Source organism: Peromyscus maniculatus, chromosome 7, assembly GCF_049852395.1.
Source record: "Peromyscus maniculatus bairdii isolate BWxNUB_F1_BW_parent chromosome 7, HU_Pman_BW_mat_3.1, whole genome shotgun sequence".
NCBI lineage: Eukaryota > Metazoa > Chordata > Mammalia > Rodentia > Cricetidae > Peromyscus > Peromyscus maniculatus.
Genome location: NC_134858.1, coordinates 105,683,806 through 105,706,458, shown reverse-complemented (window position 1 = coordinate 105,706,458; position 22,653 = coordinate 105,683,806). Strand labels below are relative to the sequence as shown.

The 22,653-nt window shown below is 55.1% G+C and overlaps 1 protein-coding gene across 2 annotated transcripts; it reads left to right on the top strand.

Moving 5' to 3' along the window:
• Positions 1–5,394: 5,394 nt before the first annotated feature.
• Positions 5,395–21,857, top strand: Slc38a3 (solute carrier family 38 member 3). Of its 2 annotated transcripts, none has more exons than XM_006978347.4 (16): positions 5,395–5,550; positions 14,592–14,744; positions 14,846–14,924; positions 15,098–15,213; positions 15,758–15,831; positions 15,922–16,014; positions 16,103–16,184; positions 17,161–17,243; positions 17,328–17,386; positions 17,578–17,739; positions 17,826–17,905; positions 18,364–18,464; positions 18,672–18,796; positions 18,882–19,026; positions 20,789–20,892; positions 20,981–21,857. In XM_006978347.4, the coding sequence occupies exons 2-16, from the start codon at positions 14,644–14,646 to the stop codon at positions 21,083–21,085; spliced, it is 1,509 nt and encodes a 502-aa protein (XP_006978409.1). In that variant the 5' UTR covers positions 5,395–5,550; positions 14,592–14,643; the 3' UTR covers positions 21,086–21,857. The 2 variants fall into 2 exon arrangements, with proteins under 2 accessions (XP_006978409.1, XP_015852535.1); XM_015997049.3 differs by lacking the exon at positions 5,395–5,550 and adding an exon at positions 6,974–7,109.
• Positions 21,858–22,653: the final 796 nt, after the last annotated feature.

The following is a 22,653-nucleotide window of genomic DNA, read 5'->3' as shown; positions in this document are numbered from 1 at the left end:
AGATATGTTTCAGGTTCCAATAAAGTTTGGCATGTCTTTCTTTAATTTTTATAATTTTGTTCACAGTGAATTTTTGCATTAATTTTGACTTTTTAAAGTTTTATGTATTTACTATTGTGTGTATATATGGGGCGTGCGCACCACAGTGCAGATGTGAAGGTCAGTGAGCAGCTTTGAGAAGTCAGTTCTCTTCTTCCATCTTCATGTGGGTTCTGCAGATGGAACTCAAGCTTGCCCAGCAAGTGGTTTGCCCACTGAGCCGCCATCTTGGTGTGATTTTAAAGGTGTGTGCCACCACGCTGGATTGTGACTTGTAAAAATATTTGGGAGACAGGGTCTGGACAGTTGGCCTGGAACTTACCATGTGGACCAGAGTATCTTCAAACCCACAGAAATCAGCCTGCTGAGATTAAAGTCATGTGCCCCCCTGCTTGGTTCCTGAATTTCTTTTGTTTGGTTTGGTTTTTGTTGTTGTTGCTGTTTTTTTTTTTTTTTTTTTTTTTTTTTTTTTTTTTTTTTTTAAGACAGAGTTTCTTTGCTTAGCCTTGGCTGTCCTGGAACACACTCTGTAGACCAGGTTGTCCTCGAACTCACAGAGATCCTCCTGCCTCTGCCTCCTGAGTGCTGGGATTAAAGGTGTGCACCACCGCCGCCGACAGGCTTTTCTTTAGTTTTTGAAACAGGATGTACTATGTAGCCCAGGTTGACTTGGAACTAGCAATCCTGCTTCCACCTACTCTACTAAGTGCTGGGAATGTACCTACTAAGTGCTGGGAATGCACATACTACCATGCCTGGACCTTGTGTAACATCCCATTTTTCTCTTGGTCTGGGCATTGGACCTGGGGTCTTGTCCATGCTAAAGAATTCTCAGTCACCACTTGTTTTTTTTGAGATCTGTATCTATATTCGTGCCAGAACACAAAAATACCTTTTAAATTTGTTTTTAAAGCTGATGTCAGAGCCAGGTCTTTAATCCCAGCCCTCAGGGGAGGCAGAGGAAGGTGGATCTCTCTGTGAGTTTGAGGCCAGCCTGGTCTATAGAGTGAGTTGCAGGATGACCAGAGGTACACAGGGAACCCTGTCTTGGAAAAACCAAACCAAATCAGAACAAAACAAAAGCAAATGAAAGCTGATGTCAGGAGTGGAGAATTATATGTAAACCCCATCACTTAAAAAGCAGAGCCAGGGACCAGCCTGCTCTACATAGTTAGTTCCAGGCTAGCTTGGACTACAGAGTGAGAACTTATCTAAAAAACCAAAACCAAAAAAGAAAAAAAAAAACCAATCAAATAAATAAATGAAACTCAAAAGTAGTATTATATTAGTCGTTTCTGTCAGGGCCTGGAATTGAACCTAGTACCCTACTCTAGATCATGTGCTCACTGAGGTGCGCCAGAGCCCAAACATCATTGCTTCGTTTCCTTCTTTTCGTTTTGATCTTACACACATGCTAAGCAAGCGCTCTGTCACTGGGCTACAGACCTCCACAACTACTTGAATCTTAAATATTTTATTTCTACACAAAACACAATTTATTATCATTTTATTGCCCTGTTTTAGTGGCAAAAAGCAATGATATTTGCGAACTATACTTCAGAAAAAAAATCACTGACGTTTTAAATGCTGAATGTGGCCATGCATGTAGGTAATCGCCAGCATGTTTATGCAAGGTTTATGCACACACACTTAAAAAACAAACATATTTTAGCAGGGTATGGCAGTGCATGCCTGGATATTCAGTATTTGGGAAGAGAAGGAGGTCAGGACCACCACAGATCCACAGGGAGTTTGAAGTCAGCCCAAAGTATGGGAGAGTGTCACAAAAGAAGATCCAAACAAGGAGAGCAAAGCCACGACGGTTTTGAAGGCAGCCTGGACTTCCAAGTGAGTTCAAGTCTAGCCTGGATGACATGAAGCTCTATTGAAAGAAACAGGGAAAGCCAGGAATGATGGTGCACACCTTTAACCCCAGCACTCAGAAGGCAGAGGCAGGAGAACCTCTGTGAGTTCGAGGCCACCCTGGTCTACAAAGTGAGTTCTAGGACAGTCAGAGCTACACAGAGAAACCCTGTCTCAAAAAACAAACAAAGAAAAGAAAAGAAAAAAAAATATATATGGGTCCACATATTTCCCTGAGCATGGAGGACTAGGAGGAACTGAGAGACACAGGAGAAAGAGAATCCTCGGTATCCACCAGAGTCTGGGCCTATGAGGCAAGGTGCCCAGTGGCAGGGTCTGGATCTCTGCAGAGTTGGCCAAGTACATACCTCAACCACAAACAGGCAACGGATGTGCGGAGTCTGTACCTGTGGTCGCTTGAGGAAGGAATCTAGGAGGCAGATGGTCCTTGTGACTAGGCAGGAGGCAGAGTCTAGAGAAGATAAAGGGGGACTGTTGTGAAGAGGCCCCAAAATAGCTTGACCACACAGCAGCCATGACAGGTTTAGGGGCCTAGACACAGCTTCTGTGACAGGCTTACTGGTAGGCAACACCCAGATCCAGGAAAAGCCTTAAGCTGATACCACCCAGGGATCTACCCAGGGATGAGGAAGCACCTGACATCCCAAACATTCCAACCATTAGATAAGGTGGCCAGATGTCTTTGAGTCTAGCACACACCTATTTTTGTTTTACAGATACCCCTAGACAATTGTCAGCCAATCAGGGTCCTGGACCCTGGAAATCCCCTCACCCCAACCTCTGCTATGATAAAAACTCTGCCCCGCCTGAGCTCAGGGCTCTCTGCTCACTGTTGTGTCGGACAGACAGAGGGACCAACCTCAGAGCTTGAAATAAAGGCTCTTTGCTTTTACATGTGGCATCCGGTCTCCATGGTGGTCTTTTGGGGGTCCTCGCGATCTGGGCATAACAACTGTGAGCCTGTGGGGGACTAAAGAGAGGGAGGGAGGGGACTAGGGCCTGTGCATGGGATGCTACATGGCTTAGGGAGCCCAGGGCACATGTGGCCAGCTGTGAGGGTTCTGTCCAGGAGCCTGAGGGGAGGACAGCCGAGAGAAGGGGAGAGTGATCTGCTGGGTGGTCTAGGGCTGATTGAGGTGAAGCTGTTTACCTCTCCTGAGGCCCTCTCTCTAAGCTGTTTAAGATAAGGTAGGGTAGTGGTAGTGACAAGGAGTTAGCTGGCAGAGGTCAGTAAGTTTTAGGATTTGAGATGTTGGGAGGAGGGTGTATTAACGAGAAAGGCAAAAATAGCGGCCCTGCTTGGGGAAAGCCTTTTTTTGTTTGTTTGTTTGTTTTTGTTTTTCAAGACAGGGTTTTTCTGTGTAGCCTTGGCTATCCTGGAACTCACTCTGTAGATCAGGCTGGACTCAAACTCACGGTTATCTGCCTACCTCTGCCTCCCCAGTGCTGGAATTAAAGGCATGTGCACGCATCACTGCCCGGCTGGGGAAAGCCTTCTTGAGTAAGGGGTAGAGAAGAACCTCAACTCTACACGTGATCTGACTCCACTCTCTAAAGACGGTCCTGAGCACAGGCTCTGGGATAGGATAACATTTCTGAGTCCTGTGTGATGGGGACACTGCCTGCCCTCAAGCTGCCCTGTGTGTGAGGGGAGTCTCCTAGGCGGAAATGCTTAGCTCCACTTTCCATACCAGTGTAAATGCACTCTAAGAAAGAAGCTCAGCGAGTGCCTAATGCCTGAGTCACAGTCCGGGACAGAGGATCGGAGAGAGCACCATGGTCACATCTGTCATGGAGGGGGGCATTTGCTGTGTGCACTCCAGCCTTCCTGCCTGCCCTACAACCTCAAAGTGTCCCTGAAGGCCCTCATGATCTTCAGCTCTGGCTCTGACAGGTCTAGCCTGGCCCGGCCACTGACCAGAGATTAGACAAGTGGCTGGTTAATGCCACTGACGTCAAGGCCTGGCTGGATGACCACTGCGAGTCTGGGCCCTCCCATGGGCAGCAGCACAGTCCATGTGACCTGGGCTCATTAAGCTGCTTCAGTGACCAGAGAGGCTAGGGGCCGGATCTCAGGGGAGAGGACAGGCATGCCAGACCTGCAGAGTCAGGCCTTGGCTGGGAGGCCACCAGCTCTAAGGGCCCAAGCTGGGGAAGGCTAAGTAGGAGGATTGCCTGTGGGTCACTTCTGTATTTCTATGTTCTATAGTGTGACATTCAACTCTGTTTGCCCAAAGAGCAGCCTCCTGGACACCAAACAATGAGCCAGGGTAATCAGGAGCATGGGTCTGGGTCTGCCACCCTGGAGTGTCAAACAAGATTCCCCTCTCCCATGAACCTCTGAGTCCCCAATCTGTTTCCTTAACAAGTATCTCACGCCTACACACAGCCTGGAACCTACGAGTGCTGATCCGGTTGTGTGCCAGTCTCTCCCTGGAGTTCTCTTTCTCTTCCAGCCCTGGCACGTCCCTTCCCTCCCCTGGGCTGAGTCTGGTCCACAGGCTGCTCCTCTACTGGGCTCTCACTCACTGGTGCACTCATTCTGGAAGGCACTTCTCACAAGATGCCCTCTGGGGAGCATGTGAAGACGCTGAGGCTGGGATTGGGAAGGGGGTGTTGATGGGGTGGTCACTGCAAGCTCCAGAATAGCTGGTTCTTTGTCGATCTGGGCAGTGCTCCCAGGGGTGATCACCTTTGGGTGCTAAAGGACAAATCAGAAGTGGCCAAAGAGATAAGACTGTGAGGATCTCAAGCGTGGGGAAACACCCGGGCAGAGGCACAGAAGCATGAAATCTGGCATGTTCTAGGAACCTTAGGGGCGTGTGTGGTCAGCTAGGCTATGTGGGGAGGAATGGCTGACCAGGAGCAGTGTAAGGGAGGAGCCTGCAGGTATCCATGCAACCTGTGGAGCCAAGAACTAGGTTAGAGGTGAAGACAGATCCAAGGGCTAGGTTAGAGGGCATGACTGTTGGAAAGTGTCTCGAGAAATCATGTAGAATGGGATATGGTGAGAAGAGGCTGCCTCGCTGGAGGCTGGATGGGCAAGGGCTGAGAAGAGCCGGGGGTTAATGTGACCTTGGAAGGAGAGTCTGTGTGATCCTAGGACCCCAAGATCCATCCCACATGTCTGGCAGTCTTTCAGGCCTGTGTTTGAGATGTGGAGATGAGGGAATGGAGGCCCGGTCTAGCCTGATGCCCCAGACAAATCTCTCCCTCTCTTGGAAGTCACCACCAACGTGGTGGTGACATGGCTGGGCATTTCCTCAGACCTCTGGGAGAAGGTGCTTGGCAGCCATCAGGGCGTCCTAGGCCGGCTGTGCAGCTAAGGCGGCCTGGGCTGGGAGATTCCCCAGGTGGTGAGAAAGGCCTCAGAGTTCTGTTTACCCTGGCAGGGGTCCAGGCCCAGCAACAACAAACAGTTAACCCTCCCCCAGCTAGGCCATGATTGGCCTTACCCAGGAACCCCTCATCACACTCGCCTCCAATCCTCCCACAGCAGCTCAGCCAGTTTCTGCTCCTGTTCAGTGTGGACCGAGGACCTCAATATTCACATGCTGAGAACCTTGAGCTGGCCTGGACCCTCAGGAACTACCAGTTGGTGACACTATCCCTTGACAAATATCTCCTGTGAGTATCCAAGGAGGTTCCGTCTCATGCCATTCCCCCCCCCGCCCGAACCCCCAGCCTGGAGGGCTGGGATTACAGGCATGTACGACTCTACCTAGCTTCCCATGATGTTTTAGAGGGTGGGGGCATCTAACATCTCTTCATGACATGGTAAGCTCTGGTCTGGCAGTTATGTCAACCTCAGCTAAGGATGAGAAGCTTTCCTTTCTGCCATCTGGCTACCGGAAGTGTGGGCTCGACTTTCTGGGGTGGTCACCATCTCACGCTGTTTTGCTTAGTCTCCCAGCTCGCTGGCCCTCCTAGCCAGCACCTAGTCAGTCCTAAGTCCATGGCTTCCAGCCTTCTCTTCACTTACTTATCTCTGGCCAGAGGGAAAGACAGCCATTTCCTTTTGAGACAGAGGGAAACTGAGGCACGCTTGGGCTTGGCTGTGGTGGTGCTATGAGTCAGCAAGAAGGGAATCCAGGACTTCTAGATTTGAGGAGTCCTGACTCTCAGCCTGGGGCAGAAAAGGGGTGAGACCTGGTCTCTGCAGGTCTCCACAGCATCCGGAAGGAGAGATGACATCAGGAGGTAGATATGACAGAGAAGTCCAGCTTGGAAAGGAACAGCAGAGGCCATGGAATTAATCGGATCAGAGCCAGTGGCTGAGAAGCAAGGGGCACAGCTGTTCCGTTCCCCCCCTTATCCTGAAAGTCAACACCCCATCCCCCACCCCGCCCCCAGCTGCCTACACACCACCTTCCTCTGAGCACCAGAGTTCTAGGTGGGAAGCAGAAAGAGGTGGCACTGACTGCCAGCCAAGGAGTCCTCCTTAAAGTCCCTTCCTCAGAGTCCTGCCCCCGCTTCTGACGGGCAGGCTGACAGCTGTCACTCAATCTCAGAAACAGAATGGAGGCCATAGGCAGGCAAGGCCAGAAAAGAGGCAAAACAATACCCCTTACTGCCCTCGTGTCCTCGCTGTCCCAGGCCATGTCTGCTTCAGCCTCAAGGATACTGACTCTCTGGGGTGAAGAAAAAAACCAATTCAGACAGGCCCTCTCCCCGCTCTGACCACCACTAACAGGCAAAGGTGACCGGGCGTCAAGTCTGAAAGTCGTCCTTTTAAAGCCCCTCACTGAAGCTAAGCCTTGCGGTGTTCCCACTCCTTTCGGTTGAAGATCCCTTGAGGTTTAGAGAGATGTAGGCAAAGTGTTTCAGGGGTTCAGGGCAGCTACAATCCTCACCAAGATCTCTGGTTTGACCTGAACCAACGCCCCGATCCTTCAAGGCTCAAGCGACCCCTCCCCACCCAGGCTCTCCCACCTACAGGCTCCGAGGGCACCGAGGGCACAGACTGCCCCTTTGAGACAAGCCGGCCAGGCCCCCGCTCCTCCCCGGACCAGCCCCTCCTCCCTCGGGCAGCCAGGGATTGGCGGGCCGGGGGCGGGCCAGGGGCGGGGCCGGGCACCCTTCATCCCCTGCGGCTGCAGTTGCTGCTGCAACCCAGCTCTCAGCCTGGAGCAGAGCGGATCTTACTCTCCGGGGCGGAGCGCCGAACGTGCCCACCACGAGGCCAGGTACTGCCGGGGTTATAGAGCCACCAGCCCAGGGGCTCTGTGCGGGTCGAGCCCACTATACCTTCTCCAGTCCCTCGTGGGCTTTGGGCAGCTTTCCTCGTACCCCGAGACCCGGGCAGGAGTCCCAGCTTTCCGAGAGCAGAGCCCTGCGCGCTCCAGGGCACAGGCACAGGTCTGCGAGCCTGCCGGTAGGCACCCAGCTCCAAGCTTGTGCCAGCGTGCTGGGAGGGGCACCTCGTCGACTCCGCTTCTTGGCAGGGTCAGGCTGGATAGCAAGGGGACAGCAGCCCCGAGGTTAGGTCCACAGGGCACCTAGTTTGAGGCTCAGGAGACAGTGGACCGACTTCCCGAGTCAGGACCCACGGGCACCAGCTAGAGAGTGGCCGGGAGAAGACGCTGGAGCGCTGCCCCGACGGGCGCCTAAGAGGCAGACCCGAGGCTGGCACGCCGGCAATCGGGTATATTTATCCCGGCCTCACTGGGCAGAGTTTGAGGGCAGATCGGGCCGGGACGCCTGAGGGGCCGCGGGATACATGCTGGCCCCAGAACCGGTGTCATTTGCAGTGGGACCAACCGGCACCGCCTGCCCTGGGTTCCTTTGGCTCTTTGGCCTGAGGGCGGGGCGCAATGGGCGCTCCTCTCCACCTGTGGACCTGGCTGGCCCGAGTGTGAGAACTAGCTGGGGGCCCCAAGACTCAGTTTTCAGGAGCCCGCCCCTGCTGGATCGGCCCCTTCCATTGGCTACAGCGAATGCGTCCCATTTGTTTACACTAGAGAAGGGGGGCAAGAGTGGGGCGTGTGAGAATCTGCACCCCCCCACCCCGTGACCGGAGACCTGAATCCAGGTCTGCCTTCCCCACAATGCTAAGGGGGCCGACATCAAAGGCCCTTGCGCCCCGAGGAGTCCCATGGAGGACATCGCCATGTGCGTTCTTCCTTTAGGCCACCAGTTCGGTTCTGACCTCTAGCACTTCATCCACTTCCCGCCACTATATTGTCCTAGAAGAGACCCCTGGTACATAGTCTGTGATGGGGGCTTATTATCGGAAGGGAGGCCAGTCCCTTGGAGCACTCACTGCGTGTCAGGGGGTGGGGGTAGACAGCTACATAAACCCAAGGGTGGCTCTGGTGGGAAGTAGGGACCTTCCGCACAGCTGTGGAAAGCTTTCCCAGGAAGCCCCACGGTAGAAGGGATCCGGAGCGCATGAGGCCATGCCTGGCACATTTCGGAGCGGCAGGCATGACCATCTCTTACTTCTTGGGTTTGAGTATGGGACTCCGTCTCTAGGAAGGATGAGACCATGTATTTCAGAGTTTTATTCTGCCCGAGTCCATGGAACCTCTCTCCTCACTGCCCTCTCAAGCCATCCCTGTTGAGTGCCGATCTTGTCTCAAGCTTGCTGTATGCCACAGTCCAAGGCTCCGGATAGCCAGCTGGAAAGAACTGGTTATTCCTATAGTTGTGTCACTGGCCTAGAGAGTGGCCTTAGAGCCCCCACTCAAGTGGAGAAACAGGCGCAGTGAAGGCAGGTAGATCCTGAACTCTAGACTGGACCTGGAAAAGAGAGGAAGCTGAATGAAGCCTCCATCACCTGGAAGTCTGGGCTGGGTGTGTTTGCAAGGAAGCGCCTGCCAGGGAGATGCAGTTTAGGCATCTGTGTGCACAGACAGCTGGGGTGTGTGTATAGTCTATGCTGAGGCAGGAAGGGGCCCTGGGGGAAGAGTTCTCCTGGAGCCATCGCCAAGGACCAGGCGCCACAGAGCAGGTACACTGGACTGAGAACGTACAGAGGGCTTTGAACCCGCTCTGTTCACTCAATAATGTTGACTGAGCGCCTACTACGTGTCTCGCTCCCAGCGCCGTGGGTGGAAGAGATGGGCTTTGGGCTTTGGATGGGAAGACAGGCAGAGGAGGGGCGGGTGGGAGCTCTAACGGGCCAGGCAGCACTTCTGGGGGTCAAGGGGAAGGAGGGCTTTCCTGCCGGTGGCCTAGAGTTGCTTGGCTTTGGATTTCCGCTCTGCGGGCCACGTCCTGTGCACAGCCCCTCAGCCAGCACGTCTGCACCTGTGTGTGGCCACTGACAACGGGAGTCACCCCGACTGGCCAGCGCTTCTGCTTGTCTTTTCCATTATCCAGGTAAATAAGTCTCAGGCACCAGCCTTGAGGTCTCCGAATTTTCTAGAACCTGATCTAATGACCCCCCTGGGCTTGGCTCCCCTGGATAACATTGCATCTGGCTGGTGGGCCATAACCTGAATTTATGGGGAGCTGAAGACGCGGTAGCGGCCTCATGGAGATCCAACTGAGCTCTACCTGGGCATCCTATGGTACCCACTGTGCCTGGCACACATCTGCCTCCTCCTCTACACATGGTCATTTTGGCTCCTCTCCCGTTTTTTTGCTTCTTCCAGGGCTCTCTGTCTTTATGTTTTTAAAGACAGTTTTACTACGTAGCTGTGGCTGGTCTGGAACTTGCTATATAGACCAGGCTGGCCTGTGACTCATAGAGATCCTCCTGACTCTGCCTCCCACTTGCTGGGACTTAAGGTCGGTGCCACCACGTGTGGGGGGCTCTGTCTTTTGCTGGCTGTCTCTTGCCACTGTTTCTCTCCATCTCTGCCTTCCGATGGTTGTCTCTTTCTTACCTCCCTCAGTGTCTCTTTCTCCATGCCTGAATATCAAGCCGTCTACTTATGTATGGTTTTTGTTTCTCTCTGTTTTCTTTTGTCTGTGACCCTGTATATCCACCCATGTTTCTCTAGCTCCCTGGGCCCCTGTCTGTCTGTCTGCTTGTCTGTCTAGATCAGTACGCATGGGCGCATATGTGAAATGTGTATGTTTTCTCTTGCACTGTCTCCCCTCAGATCTCTCCTCTCTCTCCCTCCCTCTGCCTCAATCCTCCTGACCAAATGTCTCCCCTCCTCCAAGCTGACCTTGCTTTAGCCCCCCATCAGGGTCTACAGCGAGTCCCAAACTGCCCCAGGCCTGTGTTCCAGTTTTCCTTGGGGCCAGGAGTCCGGCTGTCCAAATATTTGGCCACCTCCAGGGGATTCCGGGTCGGCAGGGGGAAGACAGGCAGGCTGGCGCAGGGTCTCCCCTGCCTCTGGGGGGCACAGTCACGTGATGTCCTGTCCTCTGCCTCAGCAGGACCTCTGGCCGCACGTCCCTCTGAACAAGTTGGCAATGGAGCTGGAGGAGGGGCTGGCCAGCTCGGGCCAGGAGGTTCTGGCCGCATGCTCTTAGAACCAGCCTGAGCAAAGGAGGGTCCAAGCTGAGGTGGGAGATGAGGCCAAGGTGGCTTGTAAGCATCTGCTGGTTGTCTAGGAAATGTACCCTGTCACAGGAAAGTCTACCTTCCGGCCCCAGCTGGGCTTCTCAGATCCTCCTAGGTGCTTCCGGATAGCCAGAACACCAAGACACAGGCTACAGATCCCTGGGCCAAGGAGCAGCGGCGGAGGCATTGAGGTGGCTAGTGTATCAGGGCCCCAGGCCATCACCTTCCCCTGGCTTGGCCTGCTCTTGCACACGCGCCTTGTCATGCCGTCTGTGCCAGACACACACTGGCCACATGTTGCACTCTCCTGTTTAGTATGTGGGATGATGAGGTAGTGGGTTCGGGACTGGGGTCTTCTACCACCGAAATGTGAAGTTGTGGCCTAGGGGAGGGACGAGGGGTGACTGACTGTTCTAACCTCGATCTCTTACAGCAAGGGCGTCTCCCAGCAGTCACTGCGGCTGTGTGTTAGGGACTTAAAATTCAAACATGTGTCCTGATTCCCCAGTAACGTACTCTTTGTCCCAGGATGGAGTCTTCCCTTTAAAATTAGGAGAAGCAGGGCAGCAGAGAGGTGGCTGTCTAGGTCACAATGTCTAACCCAGGGAAAGCTTCCCGACCTGGGTGCCCTCAGTGAGAGGCACCGTGACCCTTTATTCCACGCCGTCTGCTTCTCACCCGGTCGGTCTTCCTTGGGCTGAAGTCAAGGCTTCCCAGGCCCAGGAAGCCTGGGCCATAAAAAGGAATTTCATATGACACCCACACTCCCATCAGAACATATGGCTGCCGGACTGGGAGAAGCACAGTCCGCCTTGCAGCCTGCAAACCCACTCGGGTCCCTGAGAACTGAGAAGCACAGTCCGCCTTTCAGCCGGCCCACCCCTGCAAACCCACTGGGGTCCCTGAGAACTGAGGGGAAAAGCAGGAGTGAGGGACTGTGATGTAGGATAGAAAGCTGTGGTTCCCATAGTGGCTGATGCAAGCAGCCAGCCCATCCTGGCCTGGATTCCTGGGCCTAGAAGTCTTTAATTAGCCAAAGTCAACACCTGCTGAGGTGTGCCTGGTGAATTCTCGCTCTGTGATGCCCGCGTGGGCAGGCGTTACTTGCTGCACCAGCCTGCCGGTTCTGCCCCCTCCCATCTCCCCACAGCACAAACAAGCCTCCGAGTGGTGGCCTGGGTCGGCCACCCGTCCGTTGCCCAGGCCCACGTTGCGCTCATGACTAATGCCATTCTGATGATCTGCCCAAGGGCTCAGTGCTCTCTCTACCCTAAGGCTTGGCCATTCTTTGGACACCCATGGCCTGCTCTCGAAGGTGAAGCCTCGTAGATCTCCCCCATTCTGTCCTCAGCTTTGGTCTAGCCTCACAGGACCCCGAGATATCGGGGGACAATGAGGTCCTGGGTGAGGGTGTTCTGTCCATGTTGCACAGTGAGGCTGATCCAGGCGAGGGACTTTTACCTCCATGGCACTGGCTCGTCAGCTTTCCTTCATCAGGCTTCTCTCCCGAGTTTACCCTGACTCCCTAACATAAGCAAAGGAGGGTTGAGGCTGTAAGAGAGGAACCAGCAGCCTTGGGAAGTATCAGAGCTCTCCCTTAGAGGGTCAAAGCTAGTCTCCACCTGGGGCTCTAGTCCTGAAACCTCCTCCACAGACCCCGACTTAGCCTTTAAGGCTCTGGAAGGTTTGTCTGTAGCCACAGAGTCTCCCTCCCACCCTCGCTACCTGCTGACACCACACCTCAGAGTCCATGCTTTGCCTTCTACCTAAGGCTCTCTTCCTCGCTTCTCACTTTGGAGCTTCTGTTGGAAATTTAGGCCTAGCTACACCACCTCCTCCAGGAAGCCTTCCTTGATAACTCCCTCCCCCCTAACTTTTTTTTTTTTTTGCATTGGCATTTAATGGATGGCACCTGACCTTTATGCATGCCAGGGAAAGACTCGACCACTTAGCTAAATCCCCAACCCCTCTCCCCTCCTTTTTAAAGTCCCAGAAGAAGGTGTTTCACATCCAGTTGTAGCGGGAGATTTAGAGTGGTGATGGGGGAGGGGATAATGGAACATGAAGAGTATCACCTCTACCAGATTGGAGATCACTTAAGGACAAATATTCTACATCCTTCCCGGGATCTCAGGGCAGCCCGTGACCCAGCAATAACTGGTTATGAATATTAGCCGCCAGGCCCCAAAGACTTTAGCCCCACATCCTGAAAGGAGACAGAGCCTAGAGCCAGCACCTCAGGCACACCCCCCATAGCCATTCCACGGACTTAGTCTCCCTGGAGCCAGTGCCAGGCTGCCTGGTACCCTGATGCCAGAACAGAATGAAGCCCTGCACACACCAGCCCAGGCAAGCCCTGGGGGCCTCTGTCATTATGGCAGAAACGGTTGCTTGGCCTAGATGCTGACACAGCACGCTCCAAAGGCTTGTCCCAGCTTGCCCAGGGTGGGGACCGAGCAAGGACAACCTACTGAGTGCCAGGGGGTACTCTGGAGGGATTTTGGAGACCTGGCCGTGGTACCTTCAACCTAGGTGAGGTCCTGGGAGGGGTGTTGAAGACAGAGCTCAGCAGAGGGGCAACATGAGGGCAGCCTTGGGAATGATGGATGGTGTAGGGGAAGAGAGTCCAAGGAGAGAGGTCCACACTGTCAGGGTCCTGAGTGGGTGGGACGGGAGGATCCGGAGCTCAAAATCCACAGCCAGGGACACAGAGGTAGGTAATGGTGCCTGGTGTGGAGTCCCCAGTGCTGAGGGGTCGAGCTCTGAGCTCTGGGCCAGAGCAGTGGGTGAGGTACTCCAGTGGGTGATGGGAGACGGATGTCTACAGGGTGTGGGGGCATAAGGCCTGAGCCTGGCTCCCTGCAGGATCAAGATCAATCCTGAGTGCTTGTTGAGCTTCTTGTAGCTTCCACTTCAAAGCCGACCTGAGACCTGAGGCCGTTAGGGGATGGAGTAGGGAGAGGAGTCAGTGCTGGATTTGGGATACCTTTTTTGCTATACCTCAGGCCCAGGCCCGGGCTATCTATCCTGCCTGGCACAGACACCCCTTTCTGGTCTCCACTCCGGCTCAGCCCCCCTGCTGGCCACTCTGGTCTTTAAGATGTCCTGACAGAGCCTGGGTTCACTTTGCCCAGACGTCTTCTGGGCACGGTAGGTAACCCCTGGCCCCAGCGATGGGAGAGGGGCCAGTGAGTTGTCTGGGCAGTGCCCAGTGGGGAGCGAGGAAGCTGGATCTTTTGCAGTCCAGCTGAGCCAAGCCCAGAGAAGGAGCACCAGCAATGACCTGGGCTCCTCTTCAGCCAGCCAAGCCCTGAGCGCCTGGCCCAGGGAAATGAAGGCTCTGTTCAGAGGATGGCTTGAATGGCAGGCCCTGGGGATTAGGGGCTCTCCCTGGCAAGAGAGCAATGTTAGAAGGAAAGCGTGGTCCTGAGGCCAGGGCTGTGAGGAGCATGAGGACCAAGTGGCCCAGAGAACTGTGCCCTAGGACATCCATTTCCTGGAAGGGCCCCTGAGGGCCCTTCCCCACAGCCGGGCTGGATAGGCCCAGGTGTCCAGCCCCAGCACCGCCTCAGGCCTCCTGGCCCTGGAGGGGGCATCCTCTGCGCCTGCTGTCCACAGCGCCAGCTCTCAGCCCACAGAGGGCCCTTTGTTCCAACTGCCAACAGAGCCCGCCGGGCATCTGGGAACAGGGCCCACAGCCCTCACCCTCTCCCAAGGCCTCCAGCCATCGGGCAGAGCCATTCTAGGTTGGCCAGGAGGCCCCTGGCACACAGGACCAGCTCAGGAAATTGTGTCCCAGGACTACTGTGAGGAAGGGGATTCACTCCAAGATGCACATGCAGAGAGGGGTCAGGACCTAGGGCTTAGCATTCAGGGCCTCTGGTGCCACTCGGCTATGGACTCAGATCACCCAATGACCCTCGCTTTGCAGGAAGAGAAACTGAGGCCCTAAGAGCTTGCTTGGACTGTCTATATAGGGACTGGTGTTTTATGAGTTGTCTCATCAGGGCGTCCTAGGAGCTCAGGTGTGCAAGCTCTACTCCACACCCCAAAAGCAGATCCCAAGGAAGAGACAGGTCCCGGTGAGCTTTCATGTGCCTGCCTGTCCTGAGTGACCCCTCTCAGAGCTCTACTATGGCCACTGGCTTCCTGTGGGGAAACTAGACCACGGTCCCCAAGATAACCAGAGGGACCGATGGCCCCACAGACCTCTGACCGTGTTGGCGTGAGAGCAGAGCCCCTTGGTGGTCCTCGGAGCCATGGAGATACCTCGACAGACGGAGATGGTGGAGCTGGTGCCAAACGGCAAACACTTGGAGGGGCTGCTGCCGGTGGGCATGCCCACAACAGACACTCAGAGGTGAGTGGGAGGGGGACCTGGCGGCAGCTCGGAGAAGCACTGGGGGGAGGTGCAGGGCACGGGGATGGAGCCGAGTCCCGTGCGCTGTCCTCCTCCTGCAGAGCTGAAGACCCCCAGCACTGTGCCGAGGGCAAGGGCTTCCTTCAGAAAAGCTCCAACAGTGAGACACACTTCACCGATGTGAGCCGGGCAACCCGGGGGGGTTGGGGGGCTGGGGGGACGTTGGACTCAGTGATGAGGTGCTCTGCAGCAGCGGTGGGAGGCTGAGGGACAGTGAGGGGGAACGCCACAATACCCCCCTTTTGTTGTTGTTGTTGTTGTTGATTCGCCACATTTCCCCATCCCACCTGCAGTTCGAGGGGAAGACCTCGTTTGGGATGTCTGTGTTCAACCTCAGCAATGCCATCATGGGCAGCGGCATCCTGGGGCTGGCCTACGCCATGGCCAATACTGGCATCATCCTTTTCCTGTGAGTGCCTCTGCAAACAGCCCTAAGCAACTAACCGCCAGCCATGACCTCCCAGGACCTTCCAGCTCGCTATCCAGTGGGTGGGCACTTCTTACTCTGCACCCAGGCCACTGCTGCGAAAACATCCACAGCCAGACAAATACACCTCCCTGTTCTTCAAACCCACAAGGCTAGCCCTACAGGCCTGAGTCTGTTCCTCTACGTTTACAGAACCCTTGTGGCCAGGCCTTGTGTGGCCACACGTGCCCTTGATTTGGTGGCTCTGCCCTGGGAGCCTGAATGGAAAACATGTTTGTCCCTAAGACTCAAGAAAAGAAGGTGCTCAGAGCCCAGGCACAGGGCACTCTTGACCCAGAGGGCCCCCGCCTGGGTCGTGTGGCTCCCTGGGTAAAGAGAGTGGTTGTTCATATCTCTGGAGTCTCCTGACTGGCACCCGCTCCTCAGCCATTTGCCTCCCGGACTCCTCTCCCCACCCCAGCCTCTTTGAGCTCATCACTCCCTGCCAATCAAGCTCCAATGGCCTCTTTTCCTCCATGGTCTCCAGGTTCCTCCTGACAGCTGTTGCTCTGCTGTCTAGCTACTCCATTCACCTGCTCCTCAAGTCCTCAGGGATCGTGGGTGAGCAGCCTCTTGCCGGCCTGCAGAGGGGCAGGGCTGAGGTGAGCTGGGCCAGGCTCCCCTGGCTATCCTGACATCCGGTTTCTACAGGCATCCGTGCCTACGAACAGCTGGGCTACCGTGCCTTTGGGACCCCAGGGAAGCTGGCGGCGGCCCTGGCCATCACACTGCAGAACATTGGAGGTGAGGCTGGTGCTTGGGGCAGTGGGATGCAGAAGGGGCTGGCTGGTTCCGCGGACCTCAGCAGCTGTCCCCCTGCCTTCTCCCCCAGCCATGTCCAGCTACCTGTACATCATCAAGTCTGAGTTGCCTCTCGTCATACAGACCTTCCTGAATCTGGAGAACCCGAGCCCGTGAGCCTGGGGAACGCGGGCGGGGAGCAGTGGGTGCCCAGCTAGCCTGATAGCCAGATAGCCAAGCAGAAGTGTGGCTGATGGAGAGCAGAGAACTACCCAGAGAGCCACATTCGGTTCCTGTTTGTGTGTGCGACATCCAGGGAAACCCCAGGGGGGACTTTTAGAGCTAGAAAGCTGGGGTCCACGTGACCCAGGACCCTGCACATGAGCAGAAGGGCCTCAGGCTTAGCTCTAAGCACTGCTATTCCTGACCATGGGGTCACCCCCCACCCCCCGCCACTACCAAGAGATTAAGTCCAGGGCATGTGTGGGGGTGCCTACTACTTAGCCGGCACCGGCTGGGCATCAACCTTGCTTTGTGTTTGAGGGGAATGAGGAGAGACTAACCCTGCTCCTGACCACCCGGTGCCCTCAAGCAAAGGGGCTGCATGATTGAGAACAGTGCTGAGAGGGAGAGAGAATTAGGATTCCCTACCTAGGTCTTAGGGACCTTTGCCGCCAAGGAATATGCCTTTGAACCTGCTCTAGAAGAGTGAGCGGCCCGGGCCCTCCTGCCCTTGTCTATGCCCCCACGTTCATTTTTAGAAGAGAGGAGGGCCAGCATAATACAAGATGCAGGTGCCAAGAAAGACCACAGGGGCCACAAGTTATTGGCAAGTCCCTGAGACCCCCAAGAAAAACACAGAGCCTTCCTGAGCCGGGGCCTTCCATCCTCCCTTAGGAGGCTGCCCAGACCTGCAGTCATAAGCGGACCCACAGGAGCCGTGCCCCAGGGCCAGCTCACCTCCTCAGGAGTGTGACAATGAGCACCCCTCCCCCGTTTCAGAGAAAGCTCAGGAAGACTTGGGGTTATGGTTTAATGTTGGTCAGGGGACACAGTGCGGCATCACCGGTGCCCCCAACAGGGAGAAGCAGGTGACCCCACCTCAAGCTGAGGAGCTTCTGACTGTGTTTCCCACTCTTACTCCTTCAGGGTGTGGTACATGAATGGCAACTACCTTGTGATCCTGGTCTCTGTCACCATCATTCTGCCCCTAGCTCTAATGCGGCAGCTCGGTGAGTCAACAGGGTCCGCCGGTAGCGGGTTGGGAGGGGACACACAGGAGGCCCGAGTCTCACGGTTGGTTCCCTCTCTGGCAGGCTACCTAGGCTATTCCAGTGGCTTCTCCCTCAGCTGCATGGTGTTCTTCTTGATCGCAGTGAGCCACCCTCCATGTTGGTCAGGAAAGAGCCCAAAGGAAGTCCTCTGTGGGGGCGGAGGGGAGGGGGCGGAGCAGGGCCTCTCGGGAAGAAGCCGGAGTGAGGAGGAAGCCCTTCTAATCTTGAATATGGCTTCAGAGTGACTCTGCAGGCAGCCTGACACTGACGCTCTCACGCTTCCCCACCCCAGGTCATCTACAAGAAGTTCCAAGTTCCCTGCCCATTGCACATCTTGGTCAATGCCACAGGCAACTCCAGCCACATGGTGATGTTGGAGGAGAAGGCGCAGCTGCACGATGAGCCTGAGGCTGCGGCCTTCTGTGCCCCAGACTACTTCACACTAAACTCACAGGTTCCAACAGGCCACGCCAGGCCAGGGAAGTGGGGAGAGGGTCTCGGGTGGGAGGGCTGCCTTGACATACCTCTCTGTGTCTCCAGACAGCATACACCATCCCCATCATGGCCTTTGCCTTCGTCTGCCACCCTGAGGTGCTGCCTATATATACAGAGCTCAAAGAGTAGGTGTCTGTGGCTGGGAGGGGGATGGTAGCTGCCTTGATGGCCTGGAGAGAACAGGTGTAGTCTTAGATATGTGTCTGGAGGGAGAGGGGACAAGACCCAGGTCACCAGACTGAAGATCGCCGTGGTTGATAGGAGTAGGAATTAGGAGCCGGGCAGTGTTGATGCACGCCTTTAATCCCAACACTCAGGAGGCAGAGGCAGGTGGATCTCTGTGAGTTCCAGGCCAGCCTGGTCTACGGTTCGAGTTCCAGGGCAGCCAGAGCTATTACTCAGAGAAACCTTGTCTCAAAAAAACAAACAAAACAAAACAAAAAAAAGAGTAGGAATTAGGGGCAAGAAGGAGACTTTCTCACCGCTGAGTAGAGGAATGTGGTGCCAGAGCGAGCCTTGGACATATACAGTTATCACAGGGTGGCTCAGCTTGTCCCCCAAATCCTTCTCTACCTGCCTGCAGCCCCTCGAAGCGGAAGATGCAGCACATCTCCAACCTGTCCATTGCTGTCATGTATGTCATGTACTTCCTGGCTGCCCTCTTCGGCTACCTCACCTTCTACGGTATGGCTGGATCAGCATGGGTGGGATCGGAGGCCAGGCTGGGAGGCAAGGGCTGGTCAGTGGCCGGAGTGCCCTGAATACTATAGGCACTCACTAGTGATGCCTGACTGTGTCCTGCAGCTGTGGAGGTGAGTCTGAGTGCCACTCCCCACAGCGTCAGGGTCCGCCGCCCCCTGGCCTGCTGACCACCCTCCCTGCCTGCCACAGACAGGGTGGAGTCGGAGCTGCTGCACACCTACAACAAGGTGGACGCGTTCGACGTGCTGATCCTGTGTGTGCGCGTGGCCGTGCTGATAGCAGTCACACTTACCGTTCCAATCGTTCTGTTCCCGGTGAGCCGGCGGAGAGGCGACTGGGCCAGCAGAAGGGAGGGTCTAATGGGGGCCACCAGACTGATGGCTCGTCCCACCTGCCCAGGTACGACGCGCCATCCAGCAGATGCTGTTCCAGAACCAGGAGTTCAGCTGGTTGCGGCACGTGCTCATCGCCACTGGCCTGCTTACGTGCATCAACCTGCTGGTTATCTTCGCCCCCAACATCTTGGGCATCTTTGGAATCATTGGTGAGAGTCTGGCCCTGCTATAGGAACGGGATTGTATGCCAGAGAATTTCACGTCTACACATCCTGGTAGAGCCCTCAGCACATACCCTACATTTACGTGATAGTTGTGTCCTGTGCACAGGGTTTAGCCTCCAACCTGAACTCTTGACCTTAAAGCTATTGCAGTCCATTTCGAAGGCTCAAAACCACTGAGTCGGTCCTCTTTAATAGATAATGGGACGGACCCTGGTGCCAAAGTCTTCATAAAGGACCTCCTTGGATTGGGCATGGTAGTGTGTGCCTGTAATCTTAGCTTGAGAGGATGAGACAGGAGAATCATTGAGTCCAAGTGTTCAAGACCAGCCCCGGAGGCATAGTGAGATACTTCTGACAAAAAACGAAAGCTCTCGTAATGTCTTACCCCCATTTTACACATGGGGAGACCAAAATCCAGAGAGATTAAAGGAACATAAGAGCCGCGGTGGGTGAGATGTCAGACTCCAAGCTTGGCGTCCACGGTCCCACCCCAGCTGAGGTTTCGAGCTGGAAAATCAGGCAATTCTGAAACATCTTTGGGATGAGCCAAGTTTGACTCCTTGACCCAACTCTTTGTCTGCCTCACTGATCTGGGTGCCGAGAATTGTGAATATCTTGAAAAGACTCTTGCTTCCCTATGTTCCAAGTCTGCGTCAAACTGAAATCAGCAGACAGAAATGCATTGTTGAAGTGATGGAAGAGTCTCTTGGGGAACTTGGTGTTAGTCCAGTTAGCTCTTCATCGCTGTAACAGAACCACCAAAGCTATTAACTTACGAAGAGAATAACCAGGGCTGGTGAGATGGCTCAGTGAGCAAGGGTGCCTGCCACCAAACATGGACAACTTGACTTTGATCCCCATGGAACATGCTGGAAGAAGAGAACTGACTCCTACAAGTTGTCCTCCGTCCTCCATGTGTGTACGGTGGCACACGTGCACCCACATGCCTACAGATACAGAAAACAATAGATGTAAGAGTTAAATCAAGAGAGGGAAAAGGCTCAGGGTACACAACTTAGCAGTGTTGGCCTGGCCATGAGTGTATGGTGCTCCGGGTTAGAGTCCAGCAGTGCATAAACAAGGTATTGTGGCCCGTGCTTATATTCCCAGCATTGAGAAGGTGGAGGCAGCAAAACCAGGAGTCCAAGGTCGTTCTTGGGTATATAGTTTGAGGCTCTCCTGGGATAGCCTTGTAGTGGGATAATCCATCAGGACAGAGGTGTGTGGCAGCACAAAACAGTTTACCCCGTGGTCAAGCACTAAAGGGAAAGAGGGACAGATCAAAGCCTTACAAGCCCCTTAAAGGGTTAATCCCAACGCCTTAGGACCTCCCTCAAGGCTCCACCTCCTCAAGGTTTGGTCCTTCCAAACTGAGAGCCCCAACTGGACCCTCTTAGAGAGCACACCACCAAATACTTGGGCCTTCTGAGAGCATTTGGAGATCCAAATTCTAACAAGCTGCTAGGAACCCAGGCCCCTTAAGGCTTTATCCTGTAGCAAGTCTCTTTCCTTCATTGTCGGCTTCATTCATCCACTTCTGTTTTCCTCACCCGCCAGCACCTTCAGCCTTGCAGCCTGGTGGATAGAGAACATGGGGGAAGGCTGGTGGGCTCCCCTGGGATCAGGCAGAGCTCTCCCAACACAGAGACTGGTGCACCTTCCCGGTTAAGAATGCTTGGTCTCACGGAGTCTGCCTCAGACCTTGGCCAGCTGTGAGCCAGCTGTGACTCTGCTCTGCTCTTTGCAGGTGCCACATCTGCTCCGTGCCTCATCTTCATCTTTCCCGCCATCTTCTATTTCCGAATCGTGCCCACCGAGAAGGAGCCTGCAAGATCCACCCCTAAAATCCTGGTACGAGGGGCCTGGAAGCCGGTGGGCTGGGGCAGGGATGAAGGAACTGTCCTTATCTCGGGCCTCTCTCATTTCTGACCCTTAACAGGCCCTTTGTTTTGCTGTGGTTGGCTTCTTGTTGATGACCATGAGCTTGAGTTTCATCATCACTGACTGGGCCTCCGGGACCAACCCGCACGGTGGAAATCATTAGGAGGACTCTGGTCTTGTTCTGTCTATTCATCCCAGCACCCCGCCCTCACTCTCCAGCCCAGGGGCTCTTAAGGGGAGAAAGACAGGGGAGAGACACTGTAAATACTATGGCATTTGGCTCCACCCATATCCTCTCCGTTGGAAGGTTTTTGTTGAAGAGCCAGGACCAAGGCCCTTGGACCACCCCCCTGCTGGGCTCCAGAGCTGCGGGGGCTTCCTGAGCTAGGAACAGGGTGGGGCTGCTGCCTCAGATCCCACCGAAACCCTCCACCCTCCTCCCACAGCTGTGTACACTGAGGCCCAGCAGCCACCTCCTGAGGTCACACAGGCTGTAGGGGCACACAGAGCCAGAGCCCAGGCCTGAAGACATCCCCCAGGCCTGCTGGGAAGCCACAGTCTGCACCCAGAGGGCTCGTCTCCCCCAGCCTGCTGATCTCACAGCCCCCTTTCCAACACTTGGGCCCCAAATCTAGGATACTCTTGTCCTCTTTTCGCATCTCCTTCACGGAGGGAGCCCCTATCCTACCCCGCATCTGGGGTCTGCAGGTTCTGCTGAGGATGGAATGCACCCCAAGAGATCCCTGCTGTGGACCTTTACCAGTCCTGGGGAGGCTGGGACTCCCACACCTCACACCTGGGCCATGACTTACATTCCGCTACTAGGAGAGGAGAGGCTGGGCCCAGAGTATCCTGCCCCTGGGAGTCAAAGACCCCAGGAGCCACACTGGCACAGAGGTGGGGAGGCTGGCCTTTTATAAATATTATACATAAGACTGACCGTGTTTTATGTTTTTGGTCTACATAGTCCTCGGGGTTCTGGGAAATAGGGTAGGGGTCAATAAGGGTACGGATGGCACTGGGGTTCTCCCGTCTGCTTGCCTGCCTGAGAGAGGGGACTGAGCAAGACCACCCCCACCCCCACCCCACCTCCTGCCTCTCAGACCAACCAGTGGCATGCTCAGACCCAGCTCTGGGCCGGGGCCAAGTTCAGCACAGACCTGCTTTCTCACGGGGTGAGGTGGGGAGGAATTAATGAGGGCCCCAGGAAATGGGACAGAGAGAAGCCTGCGGAAGGAGGCAACGTGAGGTGCATCCCCAGCAGCTCCAGAGAGGGTCTGAGCTGGGGGCAGCCGAGCCTTGCGGAAGCCTCAGGAAAGGGCCCTGCAATCCGCCACCAGCTCCTAGGCTGCTGGTCCACCCTGTGTCGACGCCTTGAAGCTAGAGACAAAAGCGCAGGGATTCTTTCCTTTGCAGGGCTGTTCTTTTTATTGATAATAAACACCTCTATGAATAAAGGTAGGTTAGTAAGGCTCAGTGGAGTCGGGGTAGTCTTGAGTAGCTAAGGGAGAGTGAAATTCAAGGCAAGGCAGGGACTTCAAGGAGGCAGGGCAGCCCCAGGTATCCTGGCCCAAGTGGGACTGGGAAGCTGCCCATTGCAACTCACAGGCCTGAATCGGCTACAGCCTAGAGGCATGGAAGTGCCCAGGCCTTGGCACCAAACCCTCATTAGGAAAGACCCTGCGCCGGGCTAGGCCACCAGCGAAACGACAGCAAGAAAAATCCAGTTTG

Excerpts from the sequence above, each read along its gene's own strand:
- Slc38a3 (XM_006978347.4), top strand. The coding sequence starts at position 14,644 with ATGGAGATACCTCGACAGACGGAGATGGTGGAGCTGGTGCCAAACGGC. Across the intron at positions 18,465-18,671 it reads CGGCTACCTCACCTTCTACG|ACAGGGTGGAGTCGGAGCTG; the intron begins GTATGGCTGGAT and ends TGCCTGCCACAG. Across the intron at positions 18,797-18,881 it reads TTCCAATCGTTCTGTTCCCG|GTACGACGCGCCATCCAGCA; the intron begins GTGAGCCGGCGG and ends CCACCTGCCCAG.